Source organism: Sprattus sprattus (assembly GCF_963457725.1).
Source record: "Sprattus sprattus genome assembly, chromosome: 1".
In the NCBI taxonomy this organism is placed as follows: domain Eukaryota; kingdom Metazoa; phylum Chordata; class Actinopteri; order Clupeiformes; family Clupeidae; genus Sprattus; species Sprattus sprattus.
This window is the reverse complement of record NC_137920.1, coordinates 36939652-36958654: the sequence shown is the minus strand read 5'-3', so window position 1 is coordinate 36958654 and position 19003 is coordinate 36939652. Positions and strand designations below refer to the sequence as shown.

At 43.7% G+C, this 19003-nt stretch overlaps 1 protein-coding gene across 1 annotated transcript in view; it reads left to right on the top strand.

Moving 5' to 3' along the window:
• Window positions 1-482: 482 nt before the first annotated feature.
• LOC308376600 (cytoplasmic phosphatidylinositol transfer protein 1-like) overlaps window positions 483-19003 on the top strand; it is a gene marked incomplete at its 5' end in the record, with an annotated part of 79627 nt that continues 61106 nt past the window's right edge. The window contains one exon of the mRNA XM_080852993.1: window positions 483-530. Within this exon, the coding sequence (XP_080709119.1) occupies window positions 483-530 (48 nt within the window). The remainder of the gene's footprint in view (window positions 531-19003) is intronic.

Genomic DNA, 19003 nt, shown 5'->3' with positions numbered 1-19003 from the left:
CACAAATGATGACTCCTCAGTAGCTGCTATAGTGTGCTCTTACAGCATATGTAACCCAACCGCAGAGAACTCGGAAAGCATCATTCGTCCTCTCATTTTTCCAGCATCATCAGCCAAGCTGATTTTCCGCTTTTACTGTTAATTTCTCTTCCTGGGGTCATGTTCTAGATATCGTTTTGATGTCTATTTTGAACAAGACTTTTTTGTCCTGTCCCGTCTTTTAGAGGGGGCAGGTCGGTACATAATTGCAGCAGTTACAGTTCGGTTTCAGAAGATACGGTTTTCGGCGAGGGAGTAAGAAGGTGGTCAACAGACATTTGCTTATTTCCGCTTTGGTACACAGCCCCCGCGCAGGACTATTTGCATGCTTAGCCCCGCAAAACCAGAGTTGAGCTAGCTTTGACAACTGGAGCCAAACTCCGTGAGGAAGATTCGATCTGAGTATCAGAACAACCCATTTGCACGTGTAGCCACCAACAGCGATGTTGCTGAAGGAGTACAGAATATGCATGCCGCTCACTGTTGAGGAGGTAAGTCTCTGGCATTTTCCTCTTTTTTGTTTTCTGCCAGAATTAACCAACGAACTACAACTGGGAAGAAAAAAAACAGATGTTCAACCTTGGGACACAAGATGACATCTTGTTACATACTGTACGTGAGAATCAAAGCATTATAGAAACTTTGTGTCTTGGACTTAATGATAAGACTTTTCTGAATTATACGAGACGTAAATTCTCAAAGAAAGGATGAGTATCACGAGATTATGTTCAGACTGTTTGCTTAATCGCTCTCGGCGTCCCTGACAATTTTTTGGATATTAAAGCTACGCATTACATTAGTGTCCTGTAGTCACATACAGTAGTCCGCTCAACAGTATACAGTTGTTTTAATAGACCCATTGCTTTCGAAAAACGAACCAACGGTGGGGGAGTTTATTCGGACCGTTTCAGCACAAACCCTCGCAGGGTGGTCAGCGTCTACGAGCGCAACATGAAAGGATTATTACTTGTCACAAGGGAACTCATTACGACAGTAATTGCCCACAGTGACGACAAGTTGTCGGTGTTTCCATTTGGCTTTTAACACACCGCTGTGGGTCTTGTAGTTTAACGTTAGTGAGATGTTATTAACATGAAATGCAGCAGATTTTTTAAATGTGGGAAACAGAGTTGGAAAAAGTAGCATTGTGTGCAACTTCACCTTCAGGACTATCCCTGATAATACACTATTCACCGACTTTAGCAGTATTTATTTAAAGTGTCATTCTAGCAGATTATTTTAGGAAAAACTCTTAAAACACTCTAGTCCAGCAGATTTTGTTGAAAGGCTTCAACTATTTCTAGTTCGTGTTTCTGTTGAACCCCGAGGTCCTTCCATGGCACTGTTTTGAAACTGTTGTGAAGGATTGGCCTTTATCGTGACTGTGCACATTGATCTGGGAGAAAGCCAGGGGCTTTGACACCACAAGCAGACACTCCGCTGTCACAGTTCCGGGGACAGACTGAGCTGGGTTAGCGGGTGTGTGGATGGTGAGGGGGACGCACGCCAAGCTTAGTATCACAGCAAATACAGACGTTGGCTAGGTTTACACATTGTATAGCTAGAGTAAAATGTACTGAGGAATCAGGGAGATTACATTGTTCATTTAGGTGTTTTGAAGTATGCCAAAATGTGAGAATTTGGCAGTTTAGGCTCAACCAAAGTAAATAGTATTCATGTTTGGTTGTTTTGAAATGGTGCTTTACCGCTGAGAGTGTTATTTGGCAGTGTCCACTGAACATCTGTCCTGTTGCTCAACAGGCTATAACCTTGTCTGGAGGTATGGGCTCACACAGCCTTTTGTACTCATTACTAATTTGTGCTTGGGATACTCTGTTGTCCGTGTTCAGCTATGTTTTCTTTTTCACTATTGATTTGGTTTCTTTCATGTAGTAGTGGACTCGCTGAAAGGGATCACTGCCCCTGACCCCCTTCCAGCTCGCGGAGTTGATGCAGGGCAGTGATTTAGTCATTGCCTGAGCTAGCGAGCTGAAAGAAAAAAAACATAAGGTGGCCGCCTCACTCTCACCCATATTCTCAAGGCCAGGATGATCCTTTCACTGTCATGAGGCACTCACAAAGGAGACCGGCCAACCAGGTTGTTTTGCCGAAGCGAACCCTAGTGCGAAATACCTTGGTGATTCATAACCCTTTCCCTCAGGGGATTCGATGAGGCTCACGGTGATTAGTTGCTGATTGAGGAGGCCGTGCCCGTGCCCAGAGTTGGCAGTGGCACATGACGTTGGCAGAAGCCCTGTAATAATTTTACTTTGACTCATATCCGTGCCCAGCATTGGGATTGAGGAACAGTGCCTTGACAGATCGCCATCCTTCTCTATCAGTATGACGTATGGTTTCAGTGGTTTCTTCCTTATCCTTTCCTTTCCTTTCCTCTCCTCTCCTCCTGTATATATCACCCTGTCTTTCTTCTCTCCTCTCTTTATGTATGTATGGATCACCTTGTCTCTCTCCTCCCATAACCCCTCTTGCATAAAAAAAAACTTTCCAGATGAGCTCAACTTACCTCGTGCTTTCAGTTCTTGCAGAAACCGAGGATTAAGGAACCGCTCAACGCAGTATCATATAATCCCAATGCTTGACGCAAATGGTATTAATTGCAAGAATAGATTCCATTCCCTCCCTTCCAGTTTTTTGACATAAGCTCCCTGTCTAATCCATGTGTATTGGGTGGGTGGAGGGGGACCTTAGAGGTGTTGCTTTCTATTTATATATTTCTTATTGCTGCTGCAGCCAACTCTGAATTGCAGCTCTCCTGACTCCTGACTGCTACTACAGGGAAAAAGCCGAGACGGTTCACGTGATTCAGTAGCTCAAATATGAATCACACAACCTCCCATCCCCCCACCCCAACCCGATCCGCAACCCTTGTGGAACTGTGCAACTTGTGTAAATATCTTTAGTTAGCCTAGTTAGCAGTTGCATATGTTAGTCAGCTGTACCGCGGCTAAGATAAAGCTCCAAGGCATGTCAGAGAAGAGGAGAGGGGAGGAGAAGCTTTATCTTTTGCACACAGTGTGCACATATCTGCCTGTTTTCATTATGCATGGTCCTGGGTTTCCTGCCACCTTTGATTTATTTAAGGCACTGAAACATATCATCACTGATACAGTCTTCACCGGGGGGAAAAGTCACTTCTTGCAAATCCTGGTTTGATCCATGAATATGCCGCCCGTGTCTGTAATAAAATGCTTTACTTGCAGGCATTGGTTTAAGCAGTAAGTGTACCACCAGCCTGCAATGAAAGGCACTTTTTTTCTATTGTGTGCTCTGGTGCAAGCTCTCCCTGATGAAGTGTCCTGCCACACTTGGCCAGGGCTGGTGAGGTGCTCCAGTCAGTCCCATCTGCCGGGCACGGCCACTTAATCAACAGCTCTTTTATTAGCAGTCGGAGCTGTGATTCCCAAATCCACCCCGCAAGCTTCTGTGCCCCCCTGGGGGTTAGGCACAGCCGTCGCCACTTTCCCTGATTAATGCTTGGTTTTTAGGCGCTGGCATGAAGCAGAAGAACCAGCCTTTGGCATTTCAGATCAGCGCCCAGCAGGTGTCCAGCATGGGCATTCACACACACTGTCAAAAATCTATAACGCACAACGTTCACGCCAAACAAAATAAGTAGGTGTATTTATTGCATTGGACTTCACATTCTGTCCTCTTACACACACACACACACACACACGCACATACATCCAGTGGCACCTGCTGCACCCACTCACTGTACACCATCTGTGAGTAAGGGGCCCCACTGAAAACCAGAACTCTCCCAGGAAACGACTCCCACCCACAGTTATCAAAATGCTCATGAAAATGTGCAACTTGGTGGATCTTTCCGTTGCCAAACTCTTTCAGTTTGCGGAGCTACTGTTTTATGCTGTGAAGAAATACTTCGCTATTCAAGCATTCCCCACCTTACCCGTGAAGAGACTGCGTGGCCTTCTCATTACCATGACAGCCTGTTTTAAATGTATACATTATTTCCAGCAAGCAATCATTGGCTGTTAGCGGTAGGCAGGCAACATGAAGCCCTTGGGCTGCACTGTTGAGGACCTGGTGGAATTTCAACCTTTATGTCAGCTTGGACATAAAGGGTGCTTGTTAGACAGATATGCGTGAAGTGTCTGCTTACCACTTCGACGCACATGCTGTGGTGCTGTGTGTCATATGAAGCAGTCATACAAGTGTCTGTTTTGTCCAGCCCTTTCTCTGGAAGAGTCGCAGGTCTAATTTTTTCTATTTGTCTCCTGGAGGAAGGGCTGCAGTTGTCCTCGGGATTAGTGCTACTATTCATAACCAATTAGCAGGATCATGTAACAGCGAGAGACACAACGCCCCTGTAGGACACAGGCACAATGTTGTTGATTCAATCAGGATGCCATTTGGGACGGTTGGTGGTGCCCACCGCTGGCCGCGAGGAGTCATTACGCCTTGGGCACAGGCCTTTTTCTCCCCTCCTTGATGGGCTGTCAGTGCTGCCCGCCTGCCAAGGGCCGTTTGCTATCTGGAAATGCTGTGAAGCCAAACTGTCCTGCTCTGGGGTTGAAGAGCATTCAGTGTCTCACATACAGGGAAAGCTTGTTTGGAGGAAAGAAACATGTGACCCGTAAACTGAAAAGAAAGCGACATACTTGCTGATGACAAACAAAAGTGACATACATGCTGATGATTGAAGCGACATAAACAAGAGCTGCCACATTAAGCCACGTGACAGTGACGGAAATGTAACATTTCTGAAAATGCCACATTGAAGGAAACAACCACATGCTTTTTAACCATCCAGCATTTAGTGACGGCACAACAGCAGTAGCCCACGTCATGACCTGCATATTGGATTACTGCACCCATTCAGCAGCAAAACATGTGCTGACACCGGGACCAGCTAAATTTCAGTGAACATCCTTGGTAAAAATGAGTGACTTAAGCATTTGAAATCAAAATAGATACATATTTCACACAGGTATGCTGGCCCTTATCATACAGACTCAGCTTGCACACATTGAATACTGTGAGTGAGAGTCGAGTTTAAAACTCAACCCAGAGAGAGGAGACTGTGGGATGCGTAGGGTGGATTAATTTAAAGGCCAGAGCTGATTCACCCTCCCCACAGCGCAGACCTGTCAGAACCAGGGCCTGCTGTTAAGCCCTCCATCAGAAGCTGCTCCAAGTCTGACCCCCTCGTTCAACTGTCAACCACCCTTCCTCCGTGATGCATGATGGAGTTTTAAAATGGAATGCCATTATCTGGGGCATTTAAAAGCCAGCAGGCTCCCACTCAGTTAACTTGTCATTTGACAGAGCTGTCACGAAGCCGGTACCTGATATTTTACACACAGATGCTCATGAATCACATAGCTGGACAAGAAGACTGCAACGACTGTGTAAGAAAATGTGTTGCTAAATGTCAAATTGACATATTTTGGACAGTTTTAGTCTTATATAGTCCTCCTATGCACAGACCTCGTATCCCTCAGTGAACCCTGAGAAGGGGTGGAACCGTATTGGCTAATGGCATGAATACTCAGCTCCTCAGAGGCACCTAATATAGGAGAGCTTAGGGGCTAATCATGTGCTAATGCTAGCCAATTTCCAGTGTGTTGTTTCCCGTCGAGATGGGTCTACCTTGCAGAGTGGCGCCTGGCCTCCCATCAGGCAGCAGGACCAGCAAGCTGTAGAGGATACACAATCCTGATTGACCAGAGCCTCTGGTTCAGATATGAGACAATTAGTTATAGCATGTCAGTCAATCGCTCAGTGTTAGTGTGCTGTTTATTTCCCTAAAGAAGTGCTTCAGTGTTTGTGTGGCACTGTGTTTGGGGTGGATAGATTTGATCCTTTTAAAAGTTGGCACAGAAACTTAATCAGCCGCAGGGCACCGCGTGCTACGACTGTGATGAAACAGAAAATAAAAAATAAAAAACTGCGGAATGGAAAGAGACAGACAGTGAGCAATCTGCTCAGGTGGGTTTGCCTCAGGACTGGTCGGTTCAGACCAGGAGTGTTTGCTCTCCACAGTAAACTGAATGAACCCTGACGTCGCTCAAATTTGTGTTCCTTGGTGGACTGCTCATAACACATGAGCTCTGGCTGGCTTGGGAATGATTTTTCAGGGGGTTCGCCCTCTCCCGTCTTTCCGTGACGCAGAAGCTTATCTAATTGGGCAATCCACCATGCCTTGAATTCCTCTGAGCTGAGCCTGGTTTCTTTGTATTATTTAATAAGGTCCTCAAATGTGGTCTTGCAATTGTTGCTATGCGAAAACCAAATGCATTTCTTTGCTGCATGCATATTGGAAGACCTATATTGGAATGCCTATGACACAGTGGCAATGAACATAAGCCTAATGATGTATGAAATCATGTGTAGGGCTGCCGAATTGCTATTCAAAGAAGTACAGGCCTGCAAGCTACTTGATATGACACAGTTTGGGATTAGTGTTGTATTCCTCAAATGTTGCCTTGCCTACTGTGACTGTAATTGCAGTAGGGTTTTCCATCCCTGCCGAAGACTGGGCAGATCACAGCACCAGACTGATGAGCTAATATGCAACAGCTGCCAGCTTTGCCTGTCCTACTGATGTTAGTAGACACACAAAGACCCCTTCCATTCTCCACGCGTTTTACTCTCCTTCTCAATTTCTCTCCTTTTCTCCCCTGCATCCCTGTCTCTCTTTTACCCCCTATTATGCTAGTCACATTCGAGTCTAGTGAAATGAAACAGTCTGAAAAATAGTGTCATCAAAGCGCAGTCGGAATCAATACAATCACAAGAACCATTAAGTGCATCCCCTGGCGATATCCCCGATATGTGGCGATACCATCTGCCTCTGTGACAGTCTCAATATGGATCCTGTTGGATTGGTATTTGGAAGACTTCACCAGTAGAATAGTGAGTTCCTTGTTCTTAGATCTAGTGGACCAATGCCCAGATGGCGGTACTCGAGTTTTAAAAAGCCTGGACTTAGACTGAGGCACAGAGGGTATATTGTAAGAGAGCACAGTCAGGCCCATTGGGTTGTTTCAGCCCTTCGACTGAAGAACTAGTTTTAAGTGGCCGTGAGGGGACGCGTTTCCTCCATGCTGCCCTGTCTTGGTCCTTCTTGACCTTCTCGTGAAGAACCAGAGGCCTTATCTGGAGAAAACCTTTCAACAAAGCAAACAATTGACTTCAGGACCATTACAAAGCCATTACCAGTGTAATGAACATCTCAATGATGGCGACATGTTTGGTTGCCCCGGTAAGAAGGATCAGGAAGTGATTTCATCAGCTCCAATAGAGGCTGTTAGCCTGTGGCATAACCTTGCAGAGAGAGGGTTTCCCTTTGGCGGAAATTGATTAGCAGTTCCTCGCCAAGCTCTCGCAGCAGAACATCCTTCGAATGTTGTATGTGTGTGTGCATTAGGGTACGTCCCTACGGTTCAAAACGCTGTATGGCCATATGTCCATCATTCTCTTTTAATTTCCAAAACGTAGGTTATAACATAGCATAACAAAAGCAGTGGGAGTAGGCCTATTTATAGCCAAAGATGTACAGCCCTGTTTGGTGATTACTTACACAGGACTATGTCACCAGATGGAAAATAAAAAATAAAAAACGCATTACAATGTCCCCTCCCACACACATTTCAGCAGCAAAGCTCTATGAAACATCATAGAAGGAAATTAAAGACTGATTGACGCAGGCTCCCTCCATCTAGCTTTCTCCACTGATAGCTGGACCTCCAGAAGAAGTAAAAGTTACCTCACTGTAGAAGAGACAGAAACCAGGACTAGACAGTCAGGTTGCCATTTTTCTGAATTGAAAGTTTTGCTTGTATTTAAAATATGTACTTCATTATTTAAATGGTGTGTATATGTATATATATATATATATATATATACAGTGGTGGCCAAAATTATTAGAACACTAGACATATTTAAGAGTTTTCAGGTGTTTTTGTTGAATTGGCCATTCAAATACCCTAAAAACTAATGAAATATCTACAAAGTCATCATTATGCTCTATAAACCATAGAATAGAGCCATCATAATGAGATTTAGGTAATTTTCCGAACAAAAACAAGCTAGGCCTATTTCACTGTCAATGTCACACAATCATGTTCCTGCACAGAAGAAGCCAAATTACTTGTAATCATTGTCAGGTGTTATTGTGGTGAAATTGATGGTTATGCAAGAGTCTTAGGACACAGCTTGGCGATTATTTTGAATGTACAAGGCCTATCCTGCTCATTAAGTGATTGGTAACATCAGGGTTTTGTCACTGAGGCCACACCACCAAATGGTTTAGATCCAAAGCCTCTAGAAGCAGTCTTGAAGCACATGTTGCTCTTTGAATATGGCTAAGGTGAAGAAGGAGCTAACGAGTGAGCAACGGGTTCGAATAAAGGCTTTTTTGGATGCTGGCTGGAGTTACTGCCGCATAGCCAAGGACTTGAGATGCAGTCCAAGCACTGTAAAGTACACTTTAGACCACCATGGCACGAGAACCGAAAGGGGAGAGGTTTCAAAAAGAAACTCTCAGACACACAAGTGAAGCATCTCAAAATTCTCAGTCTTCAGGACCGAAGAAAGACTTAACAAGAACTGTGTGACGAAAACAACATCACAATGACTAATGGTGCAACAGTGTCTTCAAGAACTGTCCGTCGGAAACTGGGAGAAGAAGACTTTTTGGCAGAATAGCAGCAAAGAAACATTACTGAAAGAGAACAATTGAGTGTAACGCCTGAAATTTGCAAAAGAATACAAGAAATGGACAAAGAAAGATTGGTTTAAGTGTTGTGTACTGATGAGTCCAGGTTTGAATAGTTTGGCAACAAGCAAAGCTTGAATGTTCCACGAAGTGAGGGGGAGAGATATAAAAAAAAAGTGTCTCTTGCCAACAGTTAATCAAGGAGGGGGTAGTATTATAGTGTGGGGTGCAATTTAAGCCTCAGGAACAGGTGACTTTGGCTAAATGGATGGCATCATGGATACAAAAGTATACCACAACATTCTGGTGAGGCACGGAGTTCCTTCTTGGAGACGTCTTATTGGGCCTGGATTTATTTTCCAAGAGCACAATGACCCTAAACATTATTTTAACTATTGCCGGAACTACCGGCGACAAGGAATCTGCTGGAACATTGAAAATGATGAACCGGCCCTCTCAAAGGCCGGACTTCAAACCCATCAAGCAAATTCGGGGCAAGTTGGAAAATAAACTCGACAGATCTATTGTAAATTCCAAGGAAAGCCTTTGGCTTGACTTGCAGAAGGCATGGGATAACATAAGTGTTGAAGTTCTCAAGAAATATATTGACTCTATGCCAGAGAGATGTGCTGCTGTAATTGCTGCAAAAGGTGGACGTACCACATATTAAAGTTAAAAGTAGATAAAAACAGTAGGACTCACTTCATCAGATATTTGTTGTGCTCAGAACAGCCATCTGCATGTTTCATGAACATTATGAAATTAAATCATGTTTTGCAGGCAAAAAAAAGGTAATTATTCTCAGATCTGTCAGGTGTTCTAATAATTTTGGCCACCACTGTATATATTAGGGCTCTCAATCGAAAAAAAAGTTACTAATTAATCGCACATTTTGAAATTAATAAATCGAGATTAATCGCAATTAAAAAAATGTATTTCTTCTTAAGACTAAATCGTATAAATGATCAAGAAATCAAATGCTACAAATGACAAATGCTACATTAAATTTAAATTTTAGTTTTGTTGATTGTTCTATCATTTTGGCTCTTAAACAGAGTATCTCCACCCAACAATCCCTCAGCTCTCTCCATCTTCAACTACCGCAGGTGTTCTCAAACTTTTTTGTTCATTCCCCACTTTGAACAAGGGGGGCTTTTCAAGCCCCACCTGTCCCTCATCGCTCCCATAAAATGGTAGGCCAAGCTTAAAATGGTCAATTATTGAAATAACCTCAAGTAATAACAAATATCATCTCATTTAGGTCAGCAAATGTATATTGCTCGGAGTGATTTCATGTTTCATGTTGTAGTGTGTTGTTCCTATGGACACGCACACATGGACGGATTATGAAAACATTGGTCAGGACGTGTACCAAAATACACCGCTTCCAACCACAAATAAGAGATACATTTAAGCCACCTCTGATATTAAGAAATACAAAGTCTAAAAACAATTGACGTTACATTCTATCATGTGACCGTTAGCACACCATTCATGCATAGCTCCTTTGGAGGCAAACATTAGCACTTATTAGCCAGCTGTGTTGTAATCTGTTGTGGCTCTGATTTTTGGTGTAATGCATCTAAAAGTAACTTGCTGTGTTTAGTTAAGATACCTTATAAGTATTTTTCGTTTCTTGTTGTTTCACTCATAAGATTTCACCTGACATCAATAAAGAGCAAGGTGAGTTAACAGTAGCCTTCACAGCCCTAACTCAACTAAACTGAACATTTTTTTTTAGTTGCGTTAAATATTTTCTCGCGTTATTCGCGGCCGTATTAATTGCATAGATTAAAGCGTTAACGTTGACAGCCCTAATACACAAATATATCGAAACCGTACCGTTACATCAAAAAACTGTGACATATCGAACTGTGAGCCCATTGCATTGCTGCATACGTAGTGTGCACATGCACATATATCAGGTGTGGAGCGGGGGAAGGGAAGCAAGTATGTGTGTCTGCAGGTGTGTGTGTCTGCAGGTGTGTGTGTCTGCGAGTGTGCAAGTCTGTAGTGGTGAACAAAATTGATGCAGGGCCCAAGAAAGAAACGGCACAATTCCTTAGCTGTTTGGACTGCTTCTCATTGCAAACTATTGAAATAGTTTAGAAATACCGACATGCTCATGTAAACAGCTGCGTTGTTTGCTCTGCAGTGTGTGGGTGGAAATATTAGTGTGTTTATGTTTGCATGTTAAGCAGTTTTTAATTAGCTGCACCGCTCAATGGTATTTCAGAAAAGTAAACAGTTTGACCGCAGTGTGCCTTGAATAAACTTCTGGCTCTCCCTCAATTTGTCTCTCTCCCTCTCTCTTTCTCCTCTTCCCCCACCCCTCTCCATTTTTTCTCTATCCCAGCCTGATTGGCCCCTGTTGTGTGTCCTGTTGAATATTACATTTGTGTCGGCGGCAATTACACCTGTTTCAAGGCACGATGCTGGAGAGCTAGCCACAGGGGTGCCCAGGCCAGACCCCAAACATCTGCGTGCCTGACGAGAGCTAGACCATTTTTCTTCACCACAGACAGCTGTTGCTGAGGCAACGACCCCACAGCTGTGCGTTAAAGGGAAACGTATGGAACCAAAACTCGTATCTGAATCTCATAAACATTCCCATGTCTCGCCCTGTCGGAAAATGATGATTACCGCTGTTTTGATCGACACTGAAGTGTTGCAAGTTACCAGCTGTAGAGGCAGGGGAATGCTTGGAAAATAAGTCCAAAATTGTAGCACATTGTTCTCCTCGCGTGTCCTCCCCTCTTCCCCGAGCTTTGATGTCTAAGCGTAGGGGGCCCGCAGGGGAATATTCATCCATTTCAAATAGACGCCCACGGAGTCAAATATGTATCATAAGCACACTTCAAATTCTCTGCACGAGGTCGGTTGCGTAAGGAGATGAGAACGCCTGAGAGCTGGGAACGGGGCACAGCGGAGGGGCTCATGTGGAGACTGAGGAAGCGGCTCCAGTGGAAATGAAACTTGCTCAGGAGACGAACAGCGTCACCCTCGAAAAGTACAACAATCTTTTTTTTTTATTTTTTTTTATAGTCCCGTTATAAGCTGGCTTTCATCCCCTTTCCCTTTGGATTTTACTGTGATTTGGGCGGCTCAATCATTTCCTGCTGAAGGGTTGTTATGAGAAGACAAGGATGAAATGGGCCTTTAACAACTGCATGTCATCATATTATGGTCCTTGCTGCTGAACAAGGTCCAGCATTTGGCTGCTGTGCAATTTTGAAAAGGAGAAAAGCCTTGTTTATTGTGCTCCAGATGAAGTCCAATGAGCCAGCATTATGGAAATGTTATTAGAGGCAGAAATATTGTGGTTATAATGTGCACCAACACATAAAATGCCAATTCAAAATGGAGTTGTCATGCGACCCTGTTCTGTATATCTTGAATCCATGACTGACCTTACTGTAGGGTGTACAGAAGTCTCAGTAATTGGAGAGAGTTGATTGGACTCCACCAATTACTCTGTGTTAAGGAGGATGCATCAAAGGAAATGGGTTTCCTTTCTAATTATCAAATTTGAATAGTTTATCTATTGAAAGCAAACCTATAATGGGGCAATTATACAAAATACAACAATGATGCAATATAAGAGTACAGTCATTCTGTCTTGACATAGACAAGAGGGCTTTTGATATGGACTGTTGGGTTCCTAGCTCACTGATGGATCCATCTTGTTTCTGTAGGGACACTCTGTGAGAATTCCCCCAATGCCATATTGTACTTCTAGGAGAACATGCCACAAAAGCTCTTCTTTGACACCCTGTGGGGTTCTTTGATGAAAGACACCTTGACCTGTCATTGGTTGGAACTCACAGCAGAGCAGGACAGAAATCATCATGTGGCGACTCTCACGCGAAATGGCGCTAATCATCAACTCCTTTGGGAAGAAAAATCATGTAATGTGATAACTGTTGATGTGGGAGAGAGTGCGAGAACAAACTAGCCTGGTGTCCAACGCCTGGCTTATAATAGCTGCAGCCATCGTGTGAGCCTACAATCATCTTGTCTCTCGGCCACTTTACAGGAGACAGCCTTAAATTAAAATACATCGTCCAATTAGTTAAACTGACAGCAAAATTGACACCGCTAAGACAGAAAATGACTACAGCCCATATACATACTGGGACAGATATGGTTCCATCTGATGTGGCCCTCCTCATTGCATTTCCTCCAGAACCCTAAACCTCCAGACTTAATTAAAATCAATTCAATGAATTTATATAACCAAACAGGGTTATATTGCCAAATCAATAAAATAGTCTGTAGGTGCTTTACAGAGCCCGGGGGCCTGAACCCCTCTTTGAGAAAGCACAACGGCAACTGCGGGAAGGAAAACTTGCTGTTGACAGGAAGAAAACTTGAGCAGAACCGTGGCACTGAAGGGGAGACCCATCTGCTTGGAGCCGGACGGGTAGAAAGCTACAGAAAGGGGCCAGATTAAGCTTTGGGTGAATAAGGAGGTGCTGAAAGAGATTTTATACTCAGATTAGGCGATGAGGGAATGGGGAAAGAATGCCCTGCACAAGCACTGTTGACTCCATGTTGCGTGGTTGCTTTTATTAATTTATTCTGAATCAGGAATGATTTTGTGGGGGGGTTGCTTGTTGTGTAATCTGGTCCGATGCACTGTTGTGACCCCTTGCGCAATAGCGCTGGATCACTTCTAATGGAAGCTGATGAAGTTAGCAAGCACTGATGTGGCGTTTGCATAGCCTCAGTGAGTATTTAGGGCCTGAAAACTAATTACAGGAGTGCTGAGTCAGAGTCATCTCCCAGGAATAATTGAATGAAAATGTCACATTTTAAAATGTACTGGTTTACACTCCATTTGTCACATTATGCCCCTTGATAAAGCACATGAGAAATTGGGGAAATCAGCCATGCGCATATGATGTTGCACACAGCTGGCAATTCAACTGAAAAAGACGCAGTTTTTTTGTAGCTTCTTTTGGACTGTAGGAAGAGCAAGTAGAGATGCCAGCATCCAAAGCTGAGTGGATCAAGCCCTTGGATGCAGAGACAAAGTGTTTTTCTTTTTTCCCTTGACTCATGTCAAAGCATATACGCCAATTTGTGTTTGATTTCGCTCCTGTTGTTTTTCACTTTTTTAGCAAGGCTAACAACAGGCAAGAGCGCAGTACCTCAGAGCCTTGCAGTTTCCGCGAGTCACTGTCACTTAGAATGTCTTGAAAGGAAACTGATGATGCTTCAGCACACCTCGGCACCAGGCAAGACAATAGAGCAAATGGAACCACTGGGGGAAACAGCTGGAACGAACTCTCGCCACACAAGTCTTTAATTAGTGCATTGTTGCCATGGGGATGAAACTATTTTTGTGAAGGTAGCATAGGTAGCATTCAACGGCACTGACTAGAGAGGAAATTTGATTTGACCAGGGTTGTGTGTGATTGACAGACGGACGGATGGACTGACACACTAATTGTTCAGGGCTTGGCTAATTACATGTAGCGTCTGTGCTAGAGGGCTTGAGCGGGTATCCTCTGGTCATGGGCTTGTGCAGCTTGACAAGAGCTACTTGAAATGGGAATCACAGCTCCTATGCTCATTGTGTGAGACCTATTTCCTCAAGGTTTCTCTCCACCAGGTCTCCCCAAGCATACGTTTGTCGTCTTCGTGATGAATAAATCATTTTTGAAGTGGCAGATGTTTCTGGTGTTAGTTCTACAGCTCCATAAAAACAACATGGAAGGCAGGGGGGTTTGTGGCGAGCACTAGTCGGCACCACCGCTGACCTGAACTGAGTGCAACGGCGAGTGGCCACTTCCAGACATATGGCCCTGTTGACAGCTAATCCTTTCGACAGGTTCAGATTTCCTAGTTTGTGTTGATCATGGCTCTCCTTGAGTGCTGAGAGAAAGTGCCCGTGCCGGAGTGCGGCAGGAGCGGCCAGAGGATTATGGTTGTCATGGAGGCGTGTGGGTTTATGGCACCAGATATACCAACGGGGGTAATGTCATGGTTGCTGACTGCTTACACAGCTCCTCTGCCTGCCTGTGCTCAGCTCAGCTTAGCCTGTCCACCCCATCCACCCACCACCGGTGATGCAGGTGTTTTCGTATGTCCGAGTGTATAGGCTACGTGTGTGTGTGTGTGTGTGTGTGTGCGTGTGTGTGTGTGCTTGTGTGCAGTGATGGGTAAGCAGGGCTTAAAGTAGCCTCAGGTTGTTCACACAGCAACCCATCAGGCCACATGCCACATGTTTCCACCCCACTCTGAATCGGCCACACCGGTGAAACCCGATCAGAGTTTTACAGCCTCGGAAACACAAACACGGGCAGATGTTCAGATGTTGGGCCTTCTTCATCAGCTCTTTAGTGCTTTTTAACAAGGAAAGGGGGGTGCTCTTAGCACAAATTAAAGTCACGCTCACTTCAGTGTGGAGGCTTTCACTCTCACTCACCTTGAAGCGCTTTTAATTGGCAGAGGCAGACGGCGGAGCGGAGTAGTGCCACACTGCTCTCATTGTCCCCCGGCTGAATATCACCGCACGGTGCTTGGGGAAATTCTCGGAATCAAGTGCCATAGCATTTCTGTAGAAGTGATTATCACTGACTGAGTGTGTGTGTGTCTGTGTGTGTCCCCTGGTATTTTAATGAGACACTGTAGACTTGTGAATGTGCATGGATACTTGGGCATTTGTGTGTTTCTGTATAGATATTATATTACAGTATATGTATAGAATATTTATATTATAAGTGCAGGTGTGGAGACACAGCAGATATGCAATGTTATCTTGAACAGGTAAGGGCCGTTTAGTCTCTCTCTTTACCTCTCCATCACTGTGTATAAGCCTATTGACAGATGGATAGATTGGTAGATAGGTACAGTGGATAGATACGTATAAACAAATCTATTACACACTTCATCACTCCACACTGTCTAGAACCCATTAACTATCACTCTGTTTGTTTTTTGCTCGCTTTTGTTCTGATGTACTCCTCTGCACTGCAGATGTCAGCTGTGGCCCTTTTCAGCTGTACCCCACCCCACCCCACCCCCACAGGCACAGGATCAGGCAGCGTAAGGCTTTAATTATGATCTAATCTGGCCTTTGTCCAGAGATACAGCCTCCACCCTTCCCATCCCTACACACAGCTGTGTGTGTGTGTGTGTCATTTCATCATGTGCTCTCCTGTAATTTGATGGCATCCTTTTTTCATCTTTTATTACTATGTTGGCCCGTGTTCAATATTATTTCTCCGGTCTTAGTTGGACCAACCACAGTCAGCAGTTTCACAGCGTCTTTACCGCCACCTTTGTTTATGTTGTGCACTTCTTTATCTCCTGTTACGCAAGACTACAAGAAGGACGGCTTGCTCAGCACTACAGATAGTGTCCATTTCAGAAGATCAGCTCTTTATCTGTGTTTGCTTGGCTGATCTACTACTGATCCAGCAGTGTTTGGTTGGAACGAAGGCTGGCCTGTGGTCAAGTGTTCACAGTCCCTTCATTAAGAAGCAGAGAACCGTTCCCTCTCCTTCAGTCATAATTAGAGAGCTCTTCCCCTTCCTTAAATCAAAACCAGAACCAGTAGGGCCAATAGTTTTCCGCGAAAACGGAAAACGGACGGAATATGCGGAATGGAACATCTGAAACGGAATGGACCATTGAAAACGGAATTGCAACTTTTCAAACGGAAACATAATTTTGTGCATCAGAATCGCCCAAAACCCCCTGCATTTTACCCTGTAAGACTGAATTTCTTTCAAATAAACACAACAACGATTGCAACAATGAACAAACATTAATTAAAGAACAAAAGCAGTCAGAAAATGTCACGTCTGCACTGAACTCTGCTCCGGCCACGCCCCCTTTTTCAACGGTAGTCACGTTAATTTGCTCATCTTCCCAATCGCATTAAAACAAGAAATGTTAAGTCTTCTGTTCTGTTGATGGCTGGCAAACAACAATCTAAGAAGGGCACGTATTAATCAATGAGTTACCAAAGCAGTCTTTTTTTTTATGGGGACTAATTAGCACTGCACTGAATTACATTAACATGAGTTATTGCTACACAATAACAATTACACAACTAATATTACTAGATACATAACGTGGGCATTACACTACGGCAACATGGATCTCATTCATATCTCACCCAGTCGAAATCTTAACCGGATTTAACCCATCTTTATTACAGCGTATCAACATAATGAACAGAACGTTAGCTAAATCTCTGCTTAGCATGCATGCTAACACTAGCAGGTAGCCCAAAATTTGGTATTTAATACACGATCTATCACAGTAGCAACTTCATGAAAACCCTTACTTTCATTGGGTATGCACATAATGCCTCACATACAGGTCAAACAATGATGATTTAAGCATTGGAAATGTATAAGGCACAGTACGGTCAACTACTTGGCGACAAACTGAACTCTCACTATCTAAACTGAGAGAGCTGCAGGCACGCAACAGCGTTGCTAGGCAACATCACTATCAACAGAGTTTTTCATACAGTTAACGTGCAGAAAGGCATTTTACGGCTGTTTTTTTTTCTGACGCGGAAACACGGAATCATCAAAAACGTGACACGGAATTTGCTTTTTTTTGACGCGGAAAACTATTGGCCCAAAACCAGTTCCTCCTCCTTTAATCAGAGGCCAGTTTTCCCTAGGGGTCAATCAGGGGTTATCTGGTCGTTAAACAATCAGGGGAGATAATTGCAAATCTTTTATTATGTGTCTCTTTTTTTTAATCTAAATTCCTGATGAAGAAAAAAGGTACTATCCTGATCAGTATTACCCTTGCTCAGTACGATTAAATTGTGAAGTAGTGCCACCTAGTGAATAACGTTCAATGCAATTATATACCAATTGGCCCATAATTCAATCCAATTATCTATCCAATTATGCCAATATCTTGTGATGTCAAGGTTCAAAGTTCACGAAAGTTGACACACTGCATGATTACCACATTCCTTGGACGTACGGCACATTTTGTGAATTTTGTGAAATATGTACAGATATTACGAACTTGTAGTGAGAGGTTTGCCTCTGGGAGGTGCATTACCCTATTAATGAATTAATTAGTGGAGTACCACTTGCTAGTGTATAATGTTGAAAGCAAAAATTTACCCATTCACGTGCCAAAATTTGTGATAAAGATTCAAAGCCATGCAACTTTACAAGCTACACAGACAACCTTGAGTGTTTCTACCCTTTGCTATTATAATTTTATAAGTTAAATTGAGAAAACTGTTACGTCACCTAGATAACTACCGTTTTTGTATTCACAGACTAATTGGTTCAATCACTGTTGTAGAACACACACACACACACACACACACACACACACACACACACACACACACACACACACACCTCATAATAAAGGAAGATCATGACGTTGAGCCCTGGATGATGGCGCACCGGAGCTGATAATAAGCACAGCTTAAGACCAAACAGGCAGGCCCTTGCTCCACTGACCTCTCAGAGAAGGAATGTGTGGGCTTCTAATCAAGCACACGTCCCGTGCTTTGACGCCATCATTCTTGAAGTTTTTCCAACAGTCTGTGGGATTTATTTTTTTTGGTGGGGATAACGGTGGAACTTTAATTTCTCAGGAGATCAAGAGCTTGTTGTTCCGTGCTTTAGCCAGGTAGCCAAGAGAAATTATATTTGGGAGCCTTCAGACTGTATGCCTATGCTTGCTGTTGTTCCTCATCTTTGGTCAAGGGGTTTATATTTTAAGAGGCTTAAGGAATCTGATCGGCATTAGAGCTAATTCCTTTCTTTGAGATGCCAACGCTGCTGCTTTGCGTCGGAGCCAGTGGCCAGCTGTTTTATGCCTAAACTGCAGTCCAAGTCTTTGGTGGTGACCACCTGACCTTACCCCATGAAGTGATATGACACACACACACACACACACACACACACACACACACACACTCCAGGCTGATGATCATAAACTGAAACTAAAACGAAGGAAAAAAATTATGGTTTTGAGACCTTTTCGTAAACTGAAATAAAATAATTTACCCGAATAAAATGTAAAACAAAACGAAAGTAAAACAAATTGTTAAACAAATTATAATTGTTGTGATCGTTTTAAGACAGCGGACGGCGAATCCATTCAAGGTTCTGCAGAGGAACATCTGTTTATGTTTTGGCCTGTGTGATTCCGCCCTTTGCCCATTTGTCCAGTATCATTTTGGCACCCAGGGTTGCCAAATAAGGACCGAACACAGAATGTGGCTGCCACGGTAGTAAACAAACACACTTGACC